This window comes from Cydia splendana, chromosome 11 (assembly GCF_910591565.1).
Source record: "Cydia splendana chromosome 11, ilCydSple1.2, whole genome shotgun sequence".
NCBI lineage: Eukaryota > Metazoa > Arthropoda > Insecta > Lepidoptera > Tortricidae > Cydia > Cydia splendana.
Window position 1 is genome coordinate 3517670 of NC_085970.1, and position 25738 is coordinate 3543407.

The following is a 25738-nucleotide window of genomic DNA, read 5'->3' on the forward strand; positions in this document are numbered from 1 at the left end:
GGCGGCAAGACTAAGAGGTCTGGCAAGTTATTGCGATTTTGGTTCTACCCTGGAGACGAACCTCAGGGATCGTTTCGTGCTCGGTCTGGGCTCAGGTTCCGTGCGCGATAAACTATTCGAGCAAAAGCCATCGTCATTAACTTTTGCCAAAGCTTTAGAGTTGGCAGAACAGACGGAGAGTGCCCGAGAAGCGAAACTAACTACAATAAGGGAGGAGTGGAATGACTGTGAGGACGCTGACACAGAGGGTGAACGAGAAATGCCTCATGTGCCAGCAGCGGAGGCTCCGCATCTGCCGCAGGCAGCCGCCGGGTCTGATAACACGGCTGAACATAATGAGGATTTGCCGTCCGCCCAACAACGCTTGCGTCCCAGGGTCAACGTAGATTTTAAAAAGTATTTTTAAGTATAAGCACCTGTTAATGAGTATGTTTGTTTGTTTAACAGGTTCCAAAATTAATGGTGGAGGATATGATCTGTATGTAGTTTTGTGATCTACCTACAAGTCAGTAATAAATCAGTCGCCAATGCAAACGGTCGTTTTACTTGCTATCGCTCCCGGTTCCATATATATCACTTCTACCTGTCATTTTAGTTCAACAACACGCCAATAGATGTCGTTACCCTCTACGCAACTTTATTTCAACAATGCGCCAATAGACGGCGTTACTCTCTACGCAACTTTATTTATTTCGTTACAACCAAATAATACGTAGCTCAACATTGCTAAGCGATTTTATACAGGCGTCTAAAATAATGAACTATAACGCTGCAATACGTCTTTCTGGTGTCAGACTCCGACATATACATATTTAGGGGGTATCTGTGGTGTATACTTTGTACAGTATGTCCAGCATTGGTCAAATAAGATAACGAAATCTTCTTCTTCCTGGCGTTATCCCGGCATTTTGCCACGGCTCATGGGAGCCTGGGGTCCCCTTGACAACTAATCCATGATTTGACGTAGGCACTAGTTTTTACGAAAGCGACTGCCATCTGACCTTCCAACCCAGAGGGGAAACTAGGCCTTATTGGGATTAGTCCTCACGATATTTACAAGGTAAATAAGATAACGAAATAAAAACGACAAATAACATACATAAACACTTTATTTAACCTTACACTTATCGATCACTTGGTATATATTCAACGATTCCCCACTAGATATCCCGTAGCCTTTCTCCAAGCCGTGCGGGTTGGAGGGGGTTGTGCAGCATAAGTCCGCCTCTTTTCGCAGCACCTGGTCCACTTCGACTGAGGTGAAGAAAGCTACGGACAGCGGGAGGTCGTTGATGCCGACTCTGAAAATATAAGGACAGTTATTGATACGGAACCCTAAAAACTAACAGTAAGGGGTCATTCATTAATTACATCACACAGGTTTTTTAACCCCCCCTTGTCACACTTGGTCACGTTTGGCAAACCAGGGAGGGGGCCTGGTGTGACGTCACATTTTTTCAATGAAATCGGCAAATCGAATTAAGTAGGTTTGTACCTATTTTTAATATATTATCAAAATATTTTTGAAAGAGAAATATTAGTAATTTTATAAACCAAACTGTAAGAAAATAAAAATGATTATCCTTCCATAACTTGTTATTTAACTATACAGCGAATTAAATAATTTAAATAAGTTAGAGTGACGTCGCAATGTTTGTGACTCCCCCCTCCCCCTGTCACAACATGTCACATTTTCTTGTCCCCTCCCCTTAACGTGTGATGTAATGAATGGATGACCCCTAACCTTCTAAAAGTTCAATGTAGGTATAGTCACCCAAGAAAGTGGTTTACCACTTTCTTGGCTGACCGTACGACACGCGCTCAAAGTTACGTTGCCACAATACCAACAGTGTCAAAAGAAATCTAATGTTGGCACGCTTGCCTTGATACTTTAACCGCACAGAATAAATAATAGTACTACCGTACAGAAAGGAAACTTCCTACAAAACCGAAGTTTGACAGCGGTTCAGGGTCGAATCATGCTATCCCTTTCGGCTATTTAAGGTTGTCAAAATTCAATTCATTATCTTATATCTGGTCGTGCACGCAAAGGGATGTCAAGTTAACCCTAATAAATGCTCGGAGCAATGCTGAGCCGAATGGAGCCGAGTTTGCCCGAAGGGAGGAGTTTCGCACCCCTGACCCGGGTCACAGAATAAGTAATAGTATTATCATACAGAACGGCCACGCACCGCCCCGCCCCGACTCGCATTACCTCGCCCCGCGACTGGCCGCAACATGAATCTGGCGGACTTCTGGCGTCCTCTCAGTAAAGCGACTTACCCACACATACGCAATGACGCGTGTACAGACGTGCCGCGCACACATATAAACGCAAATGATTTTTGTTGTATGGCGTGTCCGCCCCACTCCGCCCTGTGCCCGGGTCTTGTTCGTGACTTACCGTTGAGAGCAGAATGCTCTTGTAAGTAGATTGGTGATCTGCAACGCTAACGCTGCCTCATACTTCTGCTCCTCTGGTACCAAATAGCGGACTTCATCGTGGAAGCTCAGGCAGAACCTGGAAGGACATAATCAAACTGTGGGTATCGATTAAATTGTATTATTTACCCACCTACAGTTGACTGTAGGTGGGTAAATTAATTGTGTAAAACAATTGATTGTTATTTATAAGTGGTTATCGATTAAATTGTATAATTTACCTACCTACAGTCAATTGTTATTTATAAATAGCCATTTATATATAAAAAGGTGGACCATAATGGTTATGGAGTGGGACCTACGGAAAACCATAGATGGTGCTGGCCGGACTGCAGGCAGACCGAAAAGGAGATGGCGGGACGACTTGGACGCATTTTATCCGGGCTGGCGGGAAGCTACAAAAGACAGGGTTGAGTGGAGGAAGCGAGGGGAGCCCTTTGCCCAGCAGTGGGACACTAAACCATGCTAATAAAATTAAAAAAAAAAAAATTAACATATGTAGCTAAGAAACATATCAGCAACAAATAAGAAATTAAAAAGTTTCGCCCTGGGAGCTACAGAGAGGCACACATATGTTAAGGTTTAATTTAAACGGCCTCCTAGCCTAGTCGGTAGTGACCCTGCCTACAAAGCAGGAGGTCCCGGGTTCGAATCCAGGTAAGGGCATTCATTTGTGTGTTCATTACAAATCATAAATATTTGTTCCTGAGTTATGGATGTTTTCTATGTATATAAGTATATATTTATATGTGTATATTATATAATATATCGTCGTCTAGTACCCACAATACAAGCCTTAATATTGAGCTTGCTGTGGGATTAGGTCGATCTGTGTAAAATTGTCCTATAATATTTATTTATTTATTTATTAAGGTGACATTCCACCTATCAAATTTCTTTGTCCATTTTGTCTCACATTTTGCTTTGTGTATTTTGTCTCACATTTTGCTTAATGAGAGAGTGGGACGCAATGACACTGGAGAGATGTAATACCACCTTTAAATTTATAACACCCCTTTTTGCATCAGGGATTCTACATCGACAAAAACCTCTTCTTGAATTGAGGAGTTGAGGAATAGGACTATAAATAATGCATGAAAATAAAAATTCTAAACTCGTAAAATCACTTTTATTCAGGAAATAATTTTAACCTCGTAAGACCCACCATATAAAGTTTTCGAATTCTTAATTTGAACCTTATTCAATACGTACCTAAATTAGAAAGAATTTCGTTTCTTTTAAAAGCAATTAAACAAAAGAAATGCTACTTTATTTGGTTCATGAAAGGTTCAAATTAGGTTGAACAAATATGTACATTGTAATGTACATTTATTCATAAACGTTTACTAAAGTTGACAAGCCGTTAATAATCGTTTGTCCCTTTCCGACGTATTGGTATGATGGAGAGGGACAAACGATTATTATCGGCTTGTCAACTTTAGTAAACGTGTATGAATAAGGGGGTTAGTCTCAGGAGGTTAAAATTTCTCCAACAAAGTTAAAATGTGAGGATACAAAGTCTTCGGCATGTCATTACCCCAAACGAAATCGTAATGGTTCCATGTTTTAGATTCCATTAAATGATACAGCACAACGTTAGGAAGAACAGTTCGGAGATATTCTACATCCTTCTCATCACACACGTGGTCGTTTTTTCCCGCAAAAAGTGCTGTTTTCATCGTGAATTGTGTAAGATTGTAATCGGGTGGTTCAGTGTGTCCGTAGCGTTCAAAATTGTCAGCAGCGCCATAGTCGAATCTGGCAAAGCGCTTTCTCATGCCCAGTTGGAAATAATGAATAAAACCTTTTCTCGATCCTGATGTAGGAAAATGTCCAAATAATACAGGCAAAAAGTCCCGTTCTAGTCGTTTAGGATCGTGTCCCCCAACTTGAAATAAAAGCTCACGACAAAAAAGAGCGTTACGGTTACAGATTGCCGCCCAAAAATTTTTTTCAATACTACCTTCTCGGAATAACTCTTCAATTTTAAAAGGGCGTGAAAGTTGATCTAATAAAGGACCCATTTCCATTACTAAAGATAGTGGCGGCGTCAAATGTTTAAAAAACGCCGAGGGCCCCATTGCTATCAGGATTTGGATTTTCTCGTTGTATTCAGGTCTAAGGGATCCTAATACGAAGTGATCTGTTGTCCCCTCAGAATTTCCGATGCTTTTAAGAGTCTTATGTCCTGTTACGTTTAAAATATAATCAATAATAGCAGGTAGATCGTAATATCCATGTTCGTGAAAACTGTGATCCCAGAAAGATAGGTCTGTGTCTGGATTTAGTTTGGTATGTTGCCGTGCGTATTTATTGCCTCTTGTATTCCCAGCCCATGTGTCATAGCCTTTATTAGCTAATGTAATAGCTAAAGAGCTATTGCCTCTTAGAATAAATGTGTCTGAGCAGTCGTTTAATCCGTGCAGTAATAATACTGGTGGTTTTTTCCCTGGTATATGGAATAGAGTGAGTATGTAACCATCTTCTGTGGTCACTCTATGCTCTTCTGCGCTATGACCGTATTTCATACTCAGTTCGGTAAAATTAAGACGGGCATCTTCGGGTATTAATGAATTTGTTGGTACACTGGTCACTATGAAAAGCAACAGTATATTAGTAATTAACATGTTTATGAATTGCCTTTAATTTTATTTATTTCACAAAAACTTTTCGGGAGTGTGCTGTGATATATTTGAAACTTTGAAGTCAGTAAGCAAAATCACCTACACTTAATTAATACACATATTGTATGTAATTTTAATATTTTCCAATTTATATAGCAGTCGCCGTGGCCGAATCGGCCGTGGAGTTATAATATATTTTTAAATTTTTACACGCACGACCGTAGACGACAAAACGAGTCCCAAATAGAGGCGAGTGTGAACGTAGAAAACATTGAAGCTCATATAAATTATATACCTCTCAAGATAAATTAACAAACGTATGAATGCCACTTCACATACACTTCGCATTTTATGTTCAATTCTTTCAAATACAGAACTACATAGTAATTCCAATAATGTTACAAGGTCAACATGTTTTAATGTGACAATGTATTAACATGCGTAGGTCACACACAGATTTTAAAACGAAACGATGACCATTGGGGCGGAAAGGTTCTCGAGTGGCGACCACGTACCGGAAGGCGCAACGTGATTAGGCCCCCCACAAGGTGGACTGACGACCTGGTAAAGGTCGCGGGAGTCCGCTGGATGCGGGTGGGGCAAGACCAGTCATTGTGGCACTCTTTGGGGGAGGCCTATGTCCAGCAGTGGACGTCCTCTGGCTGATATGATGATGATGATGATGATGATGAGGTTAATAGAAAAGGAATAGGAAGGACTAATCCCAATAAGGTATAGTTTACCCTCTGGGTTGGAAGGACAGGTGGCAGTCGCTTTCGTAAATGCTGCCTACTCCAATTCTCGGGATTAGTTGCCAAGCGGACCCCGGGCTCCCATGAGCCGTGTCAGAATGTCGAGATAACGCGAGGAAGACGATGATGTTAATAGAAGGAATACTCCTTTGTGTAGATAAGGATTCAATCAGAAAAAGACAAAAGAAGGAAAGAAGATGTAAGGTGTCTGGTATTATGTACATTACCTGGCTGTGGGTGCCTGTCGGCGCATGCTGGCCAGCATGAGGTGCAGGTAGTCGGCGGCGGCGGACTGCACGGCCCAGTTGAGCCGCGTGCCGGCCCAGCGCCCGCGGGCGTGCTCCAGCGCGCGGGACAGGCGGCCAGAGAGGAATGCTGTTGATGGCGCTTCCGAGTCTGAAAGATATCGTACTGATCATAGAAGGAACGAGATTGCAGAGTAGGATCGAACTATTTTACAGTACATATGGTGCTACTTTACGTATGATGTGTGTAGTTTCGCAGGCTCGCCAGTGTACCAGAATAAGCAATATTATCGCGCTAATCACACAATGCTCCCTAATTGTATCTTTAGCACTCTAGATATGTTACGTAACGCTTAAGTAAATGTTAAACATAAATGAGATGGAATACATAGTTTCAGAGAAGCTGTATATCTTGTTCAGCTTAAAGCAGCGGTCGGCAACAAGCGCCCTAGGGCGGGATTAAGGACAATACGTGCCTATGTCAAAAAATTTAAGAGTCATATGTACTGTAAAACGTTGTACAATACAAGTGCGAAAAGTAGGGAATTTCCTACTTTTCGCACTTGTATCGTAATGTACTATTTTTGCCGAGAGCTCGACAACTGGCTGAATTCGGGAAACAAGATCCTATCGGCATTCGGCAGTGTTATTTTTTATACCGATAGCAAGTTAAACATAAACATTAAACAGTCAACTGTTACACTGATCAAAAAGTTTCTTCAAGGTTAATTATGTATGTAACCATATGGACTCAAGTCACATTTTCTCATTTATTCATTTACCTACTATAGTTTCAGTGCTTAGTACTATGTCGCTATGAGTGTAATTATTCATGTCAATAACTGCCTTGCCGATACTTATACTATCCTCCTAAGGCCCAAAGTCCTACCTATAGTACTTATTCAGTTCAATGAAATTTAAATCATATTCGATTGGAACAGAGTTGCTTTTGCTTTGTTTCGTTCAGTTTTTGAACAACGCATATCAACTCTATTTCCTACAGTGTAGGTCCAAATTTCTGTGGCAAATTTTGCATTTTTCATTTGTATATGAGAAGAGGCTCTATAACAAAGTAAAATTAAATAAATACCTATTGATACACATAGTGGTGATAAAAATAAGTAAAAAGCTTAACCGACCTACGATTTCCTTAAATGAATTTTCCAATAGCTGTTACGTAAAGGTACAGTCGACGTCAAAGATATGTTTACACTTTTGCACCTTACTCCTTTGTAATAAGGCGAGAAATGTAAACATATCTTTGTCGTCGACTGTACCTACTTAAGGCAGTATAAAATTAGGGCATGCAGTACCGGTCCCGGTACCAAGAATTTAATTTCCCGGTTCTGGGCCTGGCCGGAACCGGGATTCCCGGTTCTTCCCGGTTCTCAACGCACCTTATAATTATTTTTAAGAAATTGTTTGTGTAGGCGTACAGTCTTTATGAATGACTTATTTTCAGATAAATGATTGCATAAGAATTAATAAATGACTTATTTTATAAAAAAAAAAAAAACATAATTGGCGTTCCAACCTATTTTACGAAATTAACCGGCACACTTTGCCTCCGCCTGGGGCACCTGGGCCGCCGTAGCGTAGTCGATGCACTCAGCAGACTCAGCACTATGACGGCACGCCATAAATAAGTTTAAAATTAGACCAGAGAACGGAATATTTTCATATAAAAGCAACTTCCTAGAAGAAGAATAATAGTCCTTTATGTAACCGGCAAAAAAGTACGGAGCGATGTTTCAGATAAAAACAAAATTGAAATAGAAAATTGGGCGAATTTTTACAATTTAACCATTATCCGTAATATTGCCTACATTAATAGGTTAGTTTGTCGGGTTATTTGGGTCCCACGTTTCATAGCATCATTATTAAATGTTATTTAATGTCCCGAGCTAAAGTAGGTAGGTACCTACTAAAACATTGCTACTATAGAAATGGGAATAAATAGTCATATGATGAGAACCGGGAAATACCGGTACCGAGTCTTCAGTACCGGTTCTTTTGACACTATAAAATTCCCGGGAATTCCCGGGAATTTGAGAACCGGGAATTCCCGGGAGCATGCCCTATATAAAATAAAGGTACAGTGCACAAAGTTGGACTTTACTAACCAGCGATCTCTTCTAGTTTGTTAAACATTTCAGATTCGGTGCCGCCGACCCAGCGCGGTCGCTCGAACATTTCTTCGACTTTCTTGCCGCTCATTTTGGCCAGCCTGATCGCCTGGTATCCGGACATTTCTACAACCTGAACGAAAAATAGTAGTTTGTGTTACAAGGGATCAAAATGATATATTTCCGTCAAGGGCGTACATTGAATCCTGAATGAAACGATGGATTCTAAAGTAGAATCCTGAGCGTAATGAGGGATTCAAGTGTTAACGCCCAAGACGAAATAATTTTGATACCGTGTGACACATACTGCTTTTCACATCAACTATGAGGAAATTGTTATGTTCCAAATTAAGTTTTATTTGTCAAAAAAAAAAATAGTATGCAAGAAAGAAAAAATCGTGTCCTAGAACAGAAAAATACAACTTAGATCCCTCCTAGCAGGGAAGAAAAGTGCCACTTTGATCCCTCCTAGCGGGGAAGAAAAAGCCCTTTTTCGAATAGGTGATGCGAAAAGTAAATATTATTACTAGGGATATTAAAAACAAAAACCCATCGAGTAATAAGCTTCCCTTTCACCATCAAAGACGTAAATTGACGCGTGCGGCTACAGCAACATTGTTGATACCTTCGTGCATTCCGACAAGGCTCTCGATAACGCGTCGCACACGATAGGCGTGGCATTCAAAGGGTTAACAAAAGAAACGAATTCACAATACGAGAACATCTATTCTATAAAGGTATAAAAGTTATAAAACACTTTCAAACAAATCGGTCGAGCGTTCTTCGAGAAATAGTTGAAAATGAGCGTTTTTTTTTGCCATTTTTATATGTATATTGTGACCTTTTTTGCCACTTTTGGTTGTTGTGTTATTTCTAGTCAGGAACGCGAGCCCTTTTCATCCTTATAGGAGAAAAAAAGTGTCCTAAATTTTCCATACATTTTTCAAACGTTCCTTTTTGTTACCGCCATACAAAGTATATGGGGAAATGGTAACACAATAGGAAAAAAACTCTGGGACATTTTTTTATCCCATCAGTATCGAAAGAGCTCGTGATTCTGAGTAGAAATAACACAAAAGTGTCAAAAAAGGTCCCAATATATAAAAATGGCAAAAATAAAAGAAATGCTCAAATACACTAAAAATCAAGACCAATTGAGATTTTTTTTTAATTAGTTAAAAAGGATTTAATTCTCGGGGGAGCCTCACCCCTAGAGAACGCGTCCCCAGGTGGCGGATAGGGGAACGCTCGGTAGATATGCCGGGTCGGAGGGAAATAAAATACCTCCCGCGGACCAACAGGCCGGAGATGGACACTCCGTTAACAAACCCCACCTTCAGGGCACAAGTGTGGCTTGGCGGCGTGCTGTGTTCTTAGGATGGAGGACACAGAAGGGATGGTAGCGGATGAACCCTTTAAGTCAACGGTAGCGCCCAAGCTCTCCACGAGGGCTACATCCTTGGCGTCAGGCGGCAGCCGGCCATAAAACAAAAGCCAATCACAATACTCCAGTATCAACATGAAAGTGCGCAAAGATAGAAATTGTATAAATGCTAGGGCGGACCTCAAGCGACGGTCAGAGTGTATCGAGTGCTACAAATACTAGGGCGTTCCCCATAAGCGACGATCAAAGACGTAACGCAATAAAAATGCGTGTAGCGACTTGGAATCTTGGTTCCCTGACCGGACGCAGCCACGAATTGGCAGATACCTTATATAGACGAAACATCGACATTTGTTGTGTCCAAGAGCTGAAGTGGAAGGGATCGAAGTCTAGGGATATTGGGCAAAACTACCAACTTGTGTATCACGGCTCCTCTACAACACGAAACGGAGTGGGCATAGTCTTAAATGAAAACCTCAAACAAAGGATTATAAATGTGAACCGATGCAGTGACCGCATCATCGCAGTGAAGCTCGTGATGGACCCTACATGCCTTAATGTAATATCTGTATATGCCCCACAGACAGGATGTTCTGCAGAAGAGAAGAACCATTTTTGGGAAAAACTATGTGACCTAATACAAACTATACCTCCATATGAACACATGATTATATCTGGAGACTTCAATGGACACGTCGGGCGAGAAAGTGACACCTATACAGAAATACACGGAGGCTACGGATATGGAAACCTAAATAACCAAGGGGAAACGCTCCTGGCCTTCGCAGCTACGTACGACTTGCCAATAATCAATACACACTTTAAGAAAAGGGACGAACATCTGATCACATACAAAAGCGGTCGTGCTGCAACCCAAATAGATTACCTCCTCACTAATAGATCGATGCGCAAATACTGTAAAGACTGCAAAGTTATCCCGGGAGAGCCGCTTACGACACAGCATCGCTTACTAGTAACATGTCTGCAATATCCTTCTGGTAACCTAAGGAAAAGAACTAGACCAACGCCGCGTGTCAAGTGGTATAGCTTGGACAAACCACAAGGTGACGAAGTTCGGATAACAGTTGAGACCTACCTAAAATCGTCAGACAGTACAGGAAAGGACCCTAACGAAACCTGGAACAAACTACACGAACGGGTTATGAAATCTGCTAAACAACACCTTGGCATTACCAGGGGCAAACCACCGACGACTAAAGAAACTGGCTGGTGGAACGATGAGGTAAAGTCGAAACTTAAAGAAAAGAAGGTAAATTTTAAAACATGGCAAAGTACTCACACAGAAGAAGACCGTAAGAAATATGTGGAAAGTAAGAACCAGGCCAAAAAACTAGTTGCATGTTCTAGAGCTTCATCTCGGGAGGACTTTTATAAACGTTTGGAGAATGCAACCAATGATAAAGATATTTTCAAATTATCCAAATATAGAAATAATCAAACTAAAGATATAAAATCAAATAAATACATAAAAGATAAAGATGGTAGACTTATAACCAAAGATAAAGAAATAAACATACGTTGGCAAGAATACTATTCCACCTTATTGAATGAAGAGTTTCCACGAGAAAGGATGTCAGAGTCCATAAATTACATTGCTGGCCCAATTGAGGCGATAACACCCCAGGAGGTAAAAAATGCTATCAGAAGAGCGAAAACCAATAAATCGATGGGGCCGGATGAAATTCCGATAGAACTCTGGAAAAAACTTGGCGATACAGGTGCAATCTGGCTGGCGAACTTCTTCACAACTATCATAGAAAGTGGTAGAATGCCGAATATGTGGAGAAACAGTGAGATCATTCCTTTTTATAAAAACAAAGGAGACGCTGCAGATTGCGGAAATTATAGAGCCGTAAAGTTAACTTCACATACGTTAAAAATTTGGGAAACTCTTATTGTTAATAAATTAAATCACTTGATTGCATTAACACCAAACCAATGTGGCTTTACTAGGGGCGTGGGAACTATTGATGCGATCCACTCCATCAAAATGCTTTTACAGAAGTACAAAACTCTCAAAAAAGATCTACATCTCAGCTTTATTGACCTGGAAAAAGCATTTGATCGTATACCGAGAGACCTGATATGGGCAGCACTGAGAGCACATTTTGTACCTGAACAGTACATTGATCTAATAAAAGATATGTACCACAACGTTACCACAAGAGTGCGCAGCCCCGCAGGCTTGAGCGAAGCTTTCCAGGTTAAGGTAGGAGTGCACCAGGGTTCAACCATGAGTCCACTTTTGTTCAATACGGTCATGAACTTTGTGAGCGAAGATCTGCAGCGACCAGCTCCTTGGTCATTATTATACGCTGATGACATAGTGCTCGTGTCAGAGACCTTTGATGACCTACAAGATCAGTTGTCCCAGTGGTGCAACCGGCTCGAAAGTAAGGGAATCAGAATAAGCCGCAAGAAAACCGAGTACATGTGCTGCAATCTCTCTGGCTCGCCTGTGGATAGACCATCACCTCTAGTAGATAATATCCCGATCAATAAAGTTACCAAATTCAAATTCCTTGGATCGATAATAACAAGTGACTTGAACACCAAAGCAGACATAGAAAACAGGATCCAGGCAGGTTGGCAAAAATGGAGAGCGTTAACAGGGGTGCTGTGTGATGCTCGAATGCCAATCCAAGTAAAAGGTAACGTCTACAAAAGAGCTGTACGTCCGGCGCTTCTGTATGGAGCAGAATGCTGGCCAATGCGTAAGGAGGAAGAGCACGTAATGCACTGCACAGAAATGCGCATGCTCAGATGGGCAGGAGGAGTGACGCTGATGGACCGGATCCGGAATAATCATATCCGTGGAACGTTCAAGGTTGCACCTATTGCCGAAAAAATGTGCGAGAGCCGACTGCGCTGGTTTGGCCACGTAATGCGAAGAGACGACCACCACATGACTAAGAGAGCCCTAAATGACATACCCGAAAATAGGAGGGGCAGAGGCCGCCCCCCTACGACATGGATGAGCACAGTGTCGAAAGATTTGAGGACGATAGGCGCAAGCCCTGACATGACGCAAAATAGAGAAGAATGGCGCAAAATGATACGGAGAGCCGACCCCAAACCCTAGGATATGGGATAAAGGCTAAGATGATGATGATGAGTTAAAAAGGATTTAATGGTGCAATATTTACCTGTCCGTCTAAATCCTCATCGATCATCCCCTCCATGTATTTTTTCTTCAGCACATACACCCTCCTGCCTTTGGTGGTGGCGTACATTTTGGCGGCCTTGCTTTTGGCTTCAGACATCGTCATGGTAGGGTTGAACTGCTTTAGAAGGCGCTCGGCGAAAGTTTGACCCGCCCCTGGGAAAAAATGGATGTGACATACGGACAGATAGACATGACAAAACTAGGGTTCCGTTTTTGCCATATTGGCTACGGAACCCTAAGAATACCTATATACTGATGGTCATAGCTTAATAAGGGTGTCCACACCCGAGGTCGTGTACACCAGTCCGGGTTCGAACTCACTAATGACTTATTGGAACTTTTGTAATTTTTACTTCTGTAGATGTGATATTTACCAGTTGCTGTTCGGTACAGGAAAACATCGTGAGGAAATCGGACTAGGTAATCTCAATAAAATCTAGATTCCAATTGATCTTTCCACAATAAGACCAAGTATCATTTCTGCTACATCTTCACTTTTTCCTCGCGTTGTCCCGGCATTTTGCCACGGCTCATGAGAGCCTGGGGTCCGCTTGACAACTAATCCCATGATTTGACGTAGGCACTAGTTTTTACGAAAGCGACTGCCATCTGACCTTCCAACCCAGAGGGGAAACTAGGCCTTATTGGAATTAGTCCGATTTCCTCACGATGTTTTCCTTCACCGAAAAGCAACTGGTAAATATCAAATGATATTTCGTACATAAGTTCCGAAAAACTCAATGGTACGAGTCGGGGTTAGAACCCGCGACCTCTGGATTGAAAGTCGCACGCTCTTACCGCTAGGCCACCAGCGCTTCCATTTTTACCGAATATAAGACATAATTGGCTAAGGCAAAAGCAACTCTGCAGTCGTAATACAGCTGATTTAAGTTCGAGGCGCGGCTCCATTTGCGTTTTTATATCTGAAGGGTCGGCAAACCATGGCTCGCGAGCCGTATTGTCAACCCACTTACCGTATATCCTAGCGTAGTTGATGACTTTGGCGTGTGAGCGCGATATGTCGGCCGCGCGAGCGGTAAGCGAGTGCACATCGGTCTTCCGAGCCTATGAAATATATAAATAAATATTAGAACACAAACTTACGATGAATAAGTTTAAGTATATATTTGAATTAGATGTGGAATACTTATCATAACACCTTGTTTCTTTAAGGTGACATTATCTAACGTTGATCATCTCCGTAACCTAAGTTATATCAGACGTCAAAGAAACTATGTAAAATAGGAGGCTGATGATTGTCAGTCATGCAGGCCAAATTTTGGGGCTGGTTACCTGATCTCACTAAGATAACTTGATGTTTGTATTTAATAATTTAAATTTTGATAATATTTTAGTAAACGCGACATTTTTGTAACGTATTTTCCTTTGACATGCATGAACTATGTCAATACAAATAATTTTCACATGCCATAAGGCCGAACATATCATGGGTCAATATGTACACTTAATAATATCTACCGTTGGTACTGTTGGTACTGGTGGTATGTTCTCGTGAATAAACTTTCATTTCATTTCATTTCATTTCATTTAATTTAATTTAATTTAATTTAATTTAATTTAATTTAATTTCATTTCATTTCATTTCAAAATACTTGCTGATAAGCAAAAGACATCTTAATGTCGACATCGACAATATGCAGTATTTCTTATAGATTGGTTCGGATACGGCAGTTATGTCGCACTGATTCTTTACTACCATGTCAGGAAAGCGTCCAACAATAAATAGTACCTTGTCACCAGCCAGAACTGCCCAACCTAACGCCGTTCCACCACAGGATGAAAACGTCGAGTCACCGAGCAACGCTGCTATCCACAGCTCCTAAAATACAGACTAGGGTATAGAGACAGTATAGTGGCCCGTTTATCAAAAGCCAAAGACATATGTAACTTCGTATAAGACGAATAAAGTCTAAGGAAAAAAACGTGCCTCGGAATTCAAGTAAAAGTCATTCTCGAATAGATGCCGCACACACCTTTAGCCTATCCTCGGCTAGATGGCGTGACGATCCATATAAGTATATACATTTTTTGATAACTTTATACGTTTTCATTTTGAGTTTTAGTCGTGTGTCGATAGATGGCAGTAAATTTACAGTGACTACAAAATTTACAATGACAGGACCCCTCTATACTATCTATTCTTTTTGCAAAAGCTAATAACTTGTGAAACAAGCGGATGTCACTTTTTGACAGCTTATGTTAGAAAGGGACTTCCACTTGTATTACAAGTTACAAGCTTTTGAGAAACGGGTCCCAGATGTAGTGAGTATTTTTTTTTCATCGTATTTTCTCAATCATTCGTATTTGTCATTCTAGTTCAGTCAATGTCAGTGCTTTTTGTACCGAGACTGACTGAAATAGCAAGACACATTCGTAAGTTTCCGTGAAAATACGATGGAAAATAATTATGTACTACATCTGATTCTGTATTATGGTACGTAGATATATTTAATTACACAAACGGGTCTACCGCGATATAATTTCACTGTTTTTACCTTTAATTCCGACGTTAAAGGTAAAAACAGTGAAATTATATCGCGGTAGACCCGTTTGTGTAATTAAATATGTGTACAAAACGCGAGAGTTTAAAGTGTTATGGTACGTAGATAGTTAAGTATAAATATATAGATTTAAGATTAAGATTATTCGGCTTTTTCTTTTTACTTGTTGCCATGGTTACGCCCTGCGTTACATGTTTAATTTACCTGCGAATCGACATCGGCGCCAACGAAATTATATCCAGGTGGCGCTTGGACCATGGCTCGTAGTTCTGAACCGATTCGGTCCTTCTGGGCATTGCTGGCTGTCATCCAGGTCGGTTCGCTAGCCCTGTGACATACAAAGGACATCATTTAGTGGTGGGTTGTTCGAGCGCTATAGAAATGTAGGACTTTGACAGAAATCGCATTGGTCGATGCAGTCGGTCCCATATACAATTTGATCCTTATAAAAATAGTAACATGTGTATAGTATGAATTTTTTTAACGCCTAAGACCCTAACTGCCCTTCTAAGCTAAAAAGCGGTATTTGCATTTAGTTTTCTTTGAAAATACGTCCTTTTAGCTTAGGAGGGCAGCTAATCTGTTAAACAAAAGCCATTGCTTCTTTTGTGCAAGCGTGTTGAGGTGCAGTGAGGTGTGAGTGAGGTGAGTGTGCAAGGCTACCGTGTTGAGCGCGTGCCAAAGCAACAATGCCGTTTAAAAAGCGGCTGTATCGTGGTGGTTTTAAGGTTCAACGCTCAACACAGTAGCCCAACGCTCGCACAAAAGAAACAATGGCTTTTGTTTAACAGAAAATTCATACTATAGCACGCCGCGCAAATGTTGCGGCAGCGCTGTAGCAGGCAGCCACACCACTTGCTGCCCCATGACCCGCTCGCGGTTGCGCCAGTAAGACATATATCCCTGTAGATGTTACCTCCTAGTGAGCGTGCCGCATGCGACAACCTGCGGCAAGATGGCGCCGTACTGCCGCATGCCGCGCAAATGTTGCGGCAGCGCTGTAGCAGGCAGCCACACTACTTGCTGCCCCATGATTCGCTCGCGGTTGTTGCGCCAGTAGGACATCATACGGCCGAAGGAGAGTACCTACAAATTGTCAAATTATGACATAAATATTACTCGATTAAGAACTCCTAAAACAACAATACTGGGTCGAAGTGGACATCGGCAGGGCCAAATAGGATGAGGCCGCGACCAATCGCGGGCCAATTTGTCGTGTTTCTCCTTCTTGTATATTTTCTGTACCTACTTACTACTTAGTTATTAAGTCAAAATTGTTACTAAAATCCTATGGATGATTGATTTGCAATAAATGTTTTTTTTTTAAACATAAAATTATCATGCACTATTGTTTGACCTAAATTATGAAATGGGTCGGAAATTTAATTCTTTGACTGTTAATAAATTATTCTTCTTCTACCTGCCCTTAACACTATCGTTAAATATGGCAGAAAACAAAAAAAGGGCTTTTCTCACTTTTTCAGCGTCATTCCCCTGCGCCGAGAGAACGTTTTGACTGAACATGTCCAGGAAGTCGCGCGCTAGGGGATTCCCCACTTTGTACTTGGGGCCATCTTTGTGAGGCAGTCTTAGGAAGTGGCAACATCCTAGAAAATAAAAGACAGCTTTTTTTAAAAGCGATTCTTTATTTTTTTGCCATTTTTATATATTGTGACCTTTATTGCCACTTTTGTGGTATTTCTAGTCAGGATCGCGAGCCCTTTTCATCCAAATAGGAGAAAATAAGTGTCCTAAAATTTCCATTCATTTTTCAGATTTTCCTTTTTGTTACCGCCATACAAAGTATATGGGGAAATGGTAACACAATAGGAAAAAACACTGGGACATTTTTTTATCCCACTAGGATCGAAAGAGCTCGTGATTCTGAGTAGAAATAACACAAAAGTGGCAATAAAGGTCACTATATATAAAAATGGCGAAAAATAAAAGAAACGCTCTTGAAGTAACTGTCACTGACAGTTTTGAATGATTCGCGGTTAGTTTCATTAGACTTATATCGATCGGTATCTTATAGAGACAAGATGCATATAACCGCGTCGAAATATCGGGAGCTCGAAAACAATACAAAAGGTAATCACGGTTCATATCCCGGTCGATATAAGTCTACTGTCAACGCTGGTTGGCAGTTACTATAAAAAGCTCGTATCTAGCAATATCATGTTATAAATAAATAAATAAATAAAATTCTTTTATTTGCATAAAATATGGTACTTGTAATGTTTGCAGTAGGTACATTGCTGCTCGGTAATTTAAAAAAAAAATTACGGGTGTTATAATTAAGTGTAACTTTTAAAATACCCCTTAATTAATAATTACACGGATAAATTCTATAACTGATTTAATTTATTGCCCGTATTTGATTGACATACCGTTGAGTCTACATATAAGACGACTTGCGGTTACAAACACATTGGCTCTCCCAAAGCAATTTTACTTTTTTATAAGACTATACCATTGTTAGTGTCAAACAAGCTTACAGCCTGCCTGATGGTAAGCGGTTACCAGAGCCCTTGTAACTCCAGGGGTGGGATATGCACGTTGTCTACCTCACCTTGTAGTTGTATCCCGCACCACACACCTAAACCGTGGTACTGGTTGGCCGCCGCCTGTTCGTCTAATTTCTTCCTGGCGAAGTATGCTCGTCTGCCCAGGTCCGCCTACGACAATTATTATATTATTTAACCTCCTAAGACCCACCATCATCATCATCATCATCATCATTTCAGCCTATATACGTCCCACTGCTGGGCACAGGCCTCCTCTCATGCGCGAGAGGGCTTGGGCTATAGTCCCCACGCTAGCCCAATGCGGATTGGGGACTTCACATACACCTTTGAATTTCTTCGCAGATGTATGCAGGTTTCCTCACGATGTTTTCCTTCACCGAAAAGCTAGTGGTAAACATCAAATGATATTTCGTACATAAGTTCCGAAAAACTCATTGGTACGAGCCAGGATTTGAACCCGCGACCTCCGGATTGAAAGTCGGACGTCATATCCACTCGGCCACCACCGCTCCCACCACCCACGACCCACCATATAAAGTTTTTTTTTTATTTGAACCTTATTCTATAAGTAAATGAGAACGAATTTCGTTTGTTTTAAAAAGCAATTAAACAAAAGAAATGCTACTTTATTTGGTTCATGAAAGGTTCAAATTAGATTGCACGAATATGTACATTGTAATGTACATTTAGTCTCAGGAGGTTAATAAATAAAACGATCAGTTAACTTTAAAGCATTGATGATCTGTCTTTTAAGAGTCCCCTCTCTTTTAAGAGTAACCTCGGCCGAATTTCACCTTCCCATACAAACGAAAGTTTCGTTCTCATTTTAAAACTACTAGTTGGATTGTAATGAAACTTTGCACATACAATGACATTAGGTAGGTATATCTAGTCCTGTAAAGTTTATATAGCTCCAGTTGATAAAATAAACGAAATAGCAAGAACAAGTTTTGTATGAAAAACTTATTTTACGTATTTTTTAACTACTGTATCTGAAGCTACATAAACTAATTACAGGACTAGATTTACACTTTGTCCTATTGTAAGTCCAAAGTTTCAGAGCAATCTAGCTAGTCGTTTTAAAATGAGAGCGTAACTACGTTTGTATGGAGAACCGAGCTTGCTGCGGACTCTTAAGAGTCCGAAGACAGGTGTGACGACGATTGAAGCTAGAGGGAGCATTTTAGATAAACCGTCACCAAAAAACTCGACATGTCCAACGAGGTTTAAATACTATTTAAGTTATGCAAAACGTGTTCTAACTAAAAATAAAACGGGTTTTAACGGTAACACATATGAACAAAGCCAAAGTAAGATCTTCGTTTCGCTCGGTAAAAAAGGCTATTAACCTCAACAGTCTTCGGCAATACATAACAATCCTCCTCCGGGCCCTCCTTACACTCCGCCACAGGACATTTCTCTAATAACTCCTCCAAGGGCAGTCTCGGCTGGTCCTCGCTGCTGTTCTGTCTCCTGAAGGGCACCAGGAACCCCCACCCTTCGCCCATTATGTAGTGGAGGGGGTAACCTTCCCAGGACAGGCGGAGAAGTTTTGGAGTTATCTGGAAGTAGTAATAATGATTAAACCTTTGTGTGCCGACGTGATATCGTGTTGGTGTGGTATTCCAATGTGTATTTGCATCTATCTCACATTTTGCTTAATGCGAGAGTGAGACGGAATGCCCATCGGACAAAGAAATTGGAATACCACCTTTGGCAATGATAATCAAACTTCAATTCTAAATTTAAAGCCTCAAGGTCGCTTTTACTGCATAAAAAGAATAAAAGGTAATTAGATTCCGAATCTGCAACGACTTGGCATGTGCGCCACTATAAACGATTTTCACAGCAATTAGTCGTTTATGGTGGCGCTGCCTCACTCTGTCTGTGCGTTAGCTTAGCTTAGATAGACTCTGAGATAATTTTCAATCAATCAAGTACAAGTCGCAAAGCGGGCGAGGAGTTCAAAATGATTGCACAATTTTATTGTTTTTTTTTATTTCTTATTTTTCAATGTTATTTTCAAAGGAGTAAAATCGTGTGCAGATATCTTTGACAACCTCAACTGCTTAGCCTTTTGTGCTGCTGGCTGTGCCTAGTGATTATAGTTTTTTTTATGATATAGGAGGCAAACGAGCAGACGGATCACCTGATGGTAAACGATTACCGCCGCCCATGGACCTCTGCAACAGGGGTTGTAAGTGCGTTGTCGGCCTTTAAGATGGGAGTACGCTCTTTTCTTGAAGGTTTAGTGTTTAATAATTTCTTAATATCACGATGGTTGCATACAAAGACTCTTTGGACTTGTGCCAAATAGTTTTCTAGCCAAAGTATGCATACCATATACACTATAAGTTGCCTACCACTTAAATACACGATGATTTTTAATCGGTGATCAGGAGTAGAAAAATATTAATATCTAGCCCAAATTAAACTTATTAGGCTAGGTCTCACGCAATTATCTCATTGATTAATTAATTAAAAGTTAAAACATAATTAAAACTAATAACCACTAAATACATGGTTATCCTACATGAATTAACTACGATACGTCAAGTGCCATCGATATGGCGGGAAATTTGACGGATCTATGACTTTGTTTATGCATATGCATATGACAAGTTATTACTTACTCATAAATTATCAATTGCCATTAAGTTTGTAAAGAGGCTATAACTCATAGATACCTATTAGTAGAGTGACAAGGATTTTAGGATAAAATTGATCTCAAAATTAAAATTATGATTTTAAAAAACCCGAGAACACTTAGCTGCATATCCGCGCCTAAGTACCTATGGAAATTAAGTGTAAATATAAGCTATAAAACAATTAGATTGTTGCTTATATACATTTTGAGGACAATTTTCAAACAAAAAGAGCAATAAAAATCACTATACCTGCATACTAGTGGTAATATTATTCGCCCCCGGCTCCCAGTCATCCTCTTTACCCGGTTTCGTACATAGTTTCCTATACCACGCCGGATAACCCGCCAAATACGGCCTTTTTACCGGCAAAGCCCGCTTCAAATCAAACAGATATGCAAACTTTTTACTCAACTCTTCAACCCCTTCAAAAGTATCTGGCCGGTAAGAATTTGACTCTATAGCTTCGATGTATTCGTCGCATAGAACATCGAATTCTTTGTTCGATGTTCGATTTTCAAATTTTACGGCCAGTGTTTCTGGTTCGTTTTTCTTTTTAGGGATGGTTTTCTTTAACTTTAAAGTTTGAGTAGACCAATCCTGGTCCCACATCCAAAGGTCCTTTTTGTATGCGTCGTTTTCCATTAATTTGCACGCTTCGTCGGCTTTTTGGGATAATATTTGTTTGGATTCCAGTTTTAAGTCTTCGAATATAGTTTCTGATGAGTCTATGTATTGGAGCCAGTTGGAGTTGACGGGTAGATACGCTGAACCTGTAGGACAAATTAATTTACTATTGAATGAGAACTAAATAATTACTTTTTAATTATGTTTATGCCAAAGTTTGATAGCTGAAGTAGATAGCGCTGCACAGCGATAGGATAAGCTTCCCGAAAATGTAGCTAGGTGCTCCCGTAAGGCTTATATAAGTAATATAACATTGCTGGAAATATTAACTGCAGACGGGTAAGTTTTGGTTGCTTAGTTGGTATTGCGTTGTGCCTGTTAGAGGGAGAGAGACGTCGTCATACTAGATAGAGAGAGAGACAGTGCCTTGCACACTAGGCTTGTGCTAGTATATAAACTGACCTAACTCGAGCATGCCGGCCATAGTAACCGGATGTGGAAACCGTTCCAAGAACAGCGGCAGCAGTTGTCCCAGCACGTTGTGCGTCGCGATCACGTCGTGGGCGCAATACGACATCAACTTCTGGAAGTTGTTGTGCACGTCTTGCATAACGCCGTCCACGAATGTGTCGCGCGTGGCCTTGTCGACGGGCACGCCGCAGTACAGTTTGTGTACCTGGAGAAATAACAATTAACTCATTATTAGGTGTATAGTTAGCTAAGACTGAAGCTATGTATTATCGGTCCTTCAAAAATATTCAAATCACTCTATATTTCAATGCGGAAGTTCTGGAAAAAAATGCAAATTCAGAACCATCCCCTTTAGTTCAAGTCGGTTAACCATATTGTTCGTGTCGCGTCAACCTCGGGTCCAAACGTAATAGGAAATTTCGATCAGCTGAATAAGTGGCCTCTTGGTCTAGGGGTATGATTCCTGCTTTGGGTGCAGGAGGTCCCGGGTTCAAATCCCGGAGGGGCCCACTTTTTGTATTTAGTTAGAAAAAAATTGTATGCATAATTTAATTGTATATTTATTGGTGGCGTTATAGCTTTTTACAAATTAATTTTACGAATAATTTTTGTTTATTTATTTATTTATTTTTTGATATATATTTAGTTAGATCAAAGATGTTTATCATAAAATAACTATACAACCTAAAAGGAAATAAGACATAGTTTTTTTTAAATATTTAATTGTAAAAGTGATTAATATATAAAACATATAATTTTTTTTAGTTAGGGAAAAGATGGCCTATTTCACAATTCTTATGTTGTACTGTATGTTCAATATGTAGGAGATTGATGTGTCACAAAAAAAATATAGCAAAAGGGCATACATTGAATTCTGAACGAAGCGAATGATTCAAGAAATTTAAAATCATTTTACGCTTTATCGCATTAATTCTGATCTGTGATGAAAAGTCTCACAAAAGTTTTTTTTAATAGCCTAATATTATGTGTCCCACTGCGGCACAGACCACCCCTTTCTTTCGCCACTTGACACGGTTTGATGGTGCATGCTTGCCATGCTTTCGTCAATCCCTGCATACTGAAACCGAGACCGGGTCGACGTTGTCATGTCATTTCTTTTTTTTTTTAACTGTTTTTGTGGTGTGTGTTGTGTATGTAGTGCATAATCGTTTTCCATCGTATTTTCACGGAAACGTGCGTATTTACGTATATCATGCTACTTCAGTCAACCTCGGTGTCCTCAGTACTTTTTGTACCAAGAATGACTGAAATAGCAAGACGTTTGTACGTTTCCGCACAGAATAAATAATAGTACTAGGTACAGAAGACTCACTCTCTAACAAAACGCGTCTGTTACGATCAGCACAGATATGGCCGCTAGGTGGCGACAGCGCCACGCGCGGCTTATGGCTTTCCCAAAATTGGTGTGGAACGGATGTACTTTTAGCTACCTTATCAAAGCGACGAAATCGCGGAGTGAGCCACGCCTGGTTTCCGTGAAAAAACGATGGAAAATAATTATACACTACTTCGTAAGATATACACGTCGTTATTGTTATTACTTACTTCTGTCAGACTATTGAGAGAGCTGATCTCCATCCAATAGTCATCTGTAGGGTCCGGTTCCTTCGTTTTAGATTTCAGGACTGTCCGCTGATAGCTGGTCACCCCACTGACGCATGTGTGCATGGACATGGTGTCCATGAATCGCACTCCTGTAACGGACAAAGAAATATCAACTTGAATGGCCATTTAAATGGTTTCGCCATACATTTTCAACTGGGCCAAGAATAAAGAAATCCAAGATGGCGGCCGTTTCTTGCAGTTTTGATTACGGATTAAGAGGGTTTTCGGAGTTCACCCCCGTCGTCCTGGCGCTACTCCGTCGCACTCGGGAGGCCCCGGCGCATGCCGGGGGATGCCGCGGCATGCCGGCGCCTACCGCCGCGGTATCCTCTAGTGTGCTCCTCGATGCCGCGGAGTAACAATCCTCCGTGGTGCTCCGAGGTTGGTCTCAAAGTATTTAAATTTATACCTGAAGGTAATTGAAATAGGGAAGAAAATACATTGATAATTTTAAAGTGATCTGCGCTGCGCTCCACTGGTTTGCGCAGACCTTAATTTAGGTACCTGTTTGTTCCAGCCAGTATTGCTCCTTTATTTTACTCCGATCATACGACACGTTATGACCAACAACTATTCTAGGTCTCTCAAGGTCTCCAAAAGGCTGGTCTCCGTCAGTCTCCAATGGTATGAGGTCTTTGTAGTTCACGTGGTCGAAGGTTTGGTGGGGCTCGCCGTTGGCTAGAGGACGGCTTACCCAGCCATACCTGTGATGAAAAATCATGTCTTTATCCTTCTAAAGCCCTATCACATTCATACAAGAAAAATGGCAGTTGAAATAGAACTGAATAGTATAGGTCTGCAACTCTGCATACATCCGCGAAGAAATTGAAAGTGTGAATTCCTGAACACATTTTGGGGTAGTCAGTGTGGGGGCTATAGCCCAATCTCTCATGCATGGGAGACCTGTGAGGGACGAATATAGGCTGAATGGGGTTGGGAACTGTCAAAGGTTTGCATAGATGGCGCCCTCATAGCTTGCCCCTTTTTCATCTAGGGCAAAAATTTCAATTAAAAAAACCATAAATTGACACATTTCTAGGGATTGCCAGGGCAAGCTATGCTGGCGCCATCTGCTAAATACTTCGACCGTCCAACCCCATTGTATTAAAATATCTTACCAAGCATCAGGTGACACTGCACAGGCCAAAGTAGGTCTCTTCCCGGCTGACATCAAAACCTCCACATCTAATATAAGCGCGTTGTCAGACGGGCAGGGCACTTGCTCCACGCTGTCACCGGAGTACTTGCACCACCCGTAGGTTTTCGACCATTCCTGTAAAACATTTGTAATAAAAGAAGTTAAATCTATCCCTCTTATTAGACCCCTTCTAGGTGAAGGCCTCCTGCAACAAACATATACAAATTGACATGTAACTAATTGAGGAGCCTCTTTCCAATAGGTGTTATTTTTGTATGGATTTCATAGAGATATAAGCCCTTTTGAAAAGACACTATATTTAAAGTTAATTTTGTAGTTATAGAATCGGAATAAGAGAAATTGAATCGCATTAACAGGGGTGAAGAGCATAAGCTGAGCCACTTGCCCTTTCAATTAGTTTGTAAGCATTATCGTGTACTTTCATTATGTACCTATTGTCCAAACTTTTTGAATAAACGTCTTTTATTATTATTATTTATTAAAAGACGAATTTTTCAAAAAGTTAAAAAAAATACCTTAGGTGGTTGTGGTATGCTGGCGCTGGCCAGAGTCTTCAACAGCTCTCTGTAAGGCCCAGACTGCTGCTCACCGATGTTGTAAAAATGCTCCACAACATCCTTACCCTGCAGCTCAGGCAATTTCAACTCTACGTCAGGCACATACGGGTTCTGCTTGTAATCTATTCCATGTCTTATTAGACTTTCTTGACAACTTGAAAAGCAAGAAAAACTCGGTAAATTACTATCATACAAAGTAGTATGTAATGTATAACATTGTGACCTGTTTTATTAATAAGCCCCTTTGAATAACTGTAAATTGTAGTGAAATTTGGTCAAAAATCAAGATAAACACATAAACATAAATACCTTTTAATGATATTTGAATCTACGTTAGGACTAGGACCCTTGAATAACTGGTCGTATATGTTCTTAGAAATCATCTGTATATTATATTCATTAACTCTAAAGTCTTTGGAAACGTTTTCTTTAGGATTAGCTTCTTGAAAACTTTCTTTGGATATGTTTTCTTTAAGATTTTCTTTTTGAATACTTTCTGTTTTGAGGTTATTCGATTCGGCATTCTTTTTTCTTACAATAGTCACTTGACTTTTGGGAATTATATCACAGTAACATCGTGGACGAATCCGAGATAGTTTTACAAAGTTTTTTATGCACATCGAAACGTTTATTCGTTGCATTTTTTATTTTTTATTCAAATATTTACAAACACAAACTTTGCCGCGATCAACGTGCGTTCCGAAACCATGTTATAATTTATTTTCAATCAGTTTTTATATAACATTAATTTCCAAGTGTCATGTACAGTTTATAGTAGCAATTTTAATATAGTTGTTTTCATTTAACTAAATTCTAGTGAAATGCTCAAACAATGTTGTTTAA

General features: G+C 40.4%; 2 protein-coding genes and 1 non-coding gene across 3 annotated transcripts; 1 reads left to right on the forward strand and 2 right to left on the reverse strand.

The window, feature by feature from the left end:
* Positions 1–1097: 1097 nt before the first annotated feature.
* LOC134794700 (DNA polymerase subunit gamma-1, mitochondrial) lies at positions 1098–25577 on the reverse strand. Its single transcript, XM_063766473.1, has 19 exons — positions 25205–25577; positions 24854–25049; positions 24298–24452; positions 23684–23883; positions 23120–23268; positions 21545–21758; positions 20708–21228; positions 19160–19372; positions 17855–17960; positions 16759–16889; positions 16199–16368; positions 15487–15610; positions 14511–14600; positions 13735–13825; positions 12741–12913; positions 8187–8322; positions 6046–6214; positions 2405–2521; positions 1098–1301 (listed from the first exon to the last, which is right to left on the reverse strand). The coding sequence occupies exons 1-19, from the start codon at positions 25534–25536 to the stop codon at positions 1109–1111; spliced, it is 3480 nt and encodes a 1159-aa protein (XP_063622543.1). The 5' UTR covers positions 25537–25577; the 3' UTR covers positions 1098–1108.
* LOC134795097 (lipase 1-like) lies at positions 3921–5108 on the reverse strand. Its single transcript, XM_063766930.1, has one exon. The coding sequence runs from the start codon at positions 5067–5069 to the stop codon at positions 3921–3923; it is 1149 nt and encodes a 382-aa protein (XP_063623000.1). The 5' UTR covers positions 5070–5108.
* On the forward strand, positions 21991–22062 carry Trnap-ugg (transfer RNA proline (anticodon UGG)). The gene has a single exon. It is a non-coding gene; the product is annotated as a tRNA-Pro (tRNA).
* Positions 25578–25738: the final 161 nt, after the last annotated feature.

Coding starts and splice junctions, on each gene's coding strand:
- LOC134795097 (XM_063766930.1), bottom strand. CDS start 5,069: ATGTTAATTACTAATATACTGTTGCTTTTCATAGTGACCAGTGTACCA.
- LOC134794700 (XM_063766473.1), bottom strand. CDS start 25,536: ATGCAACGAATAAACGTTTCGATGTGCATAAAAAACTTTGTAAAACTA. Junction 23,884..24,297: donor GCAGTGTCACCTGATGCTTG/GTAAGATATTTT, acceptor TTTTCATCACAG/GTATGGCTGGGTAAGCCGTC. Junction 23,269..23,683: donor ATACTGGCTGGAACAAACAG/GTACCTAAATTA, acceptor TGTCCGTTACAG/GAGTGCGATTCATGGACACC.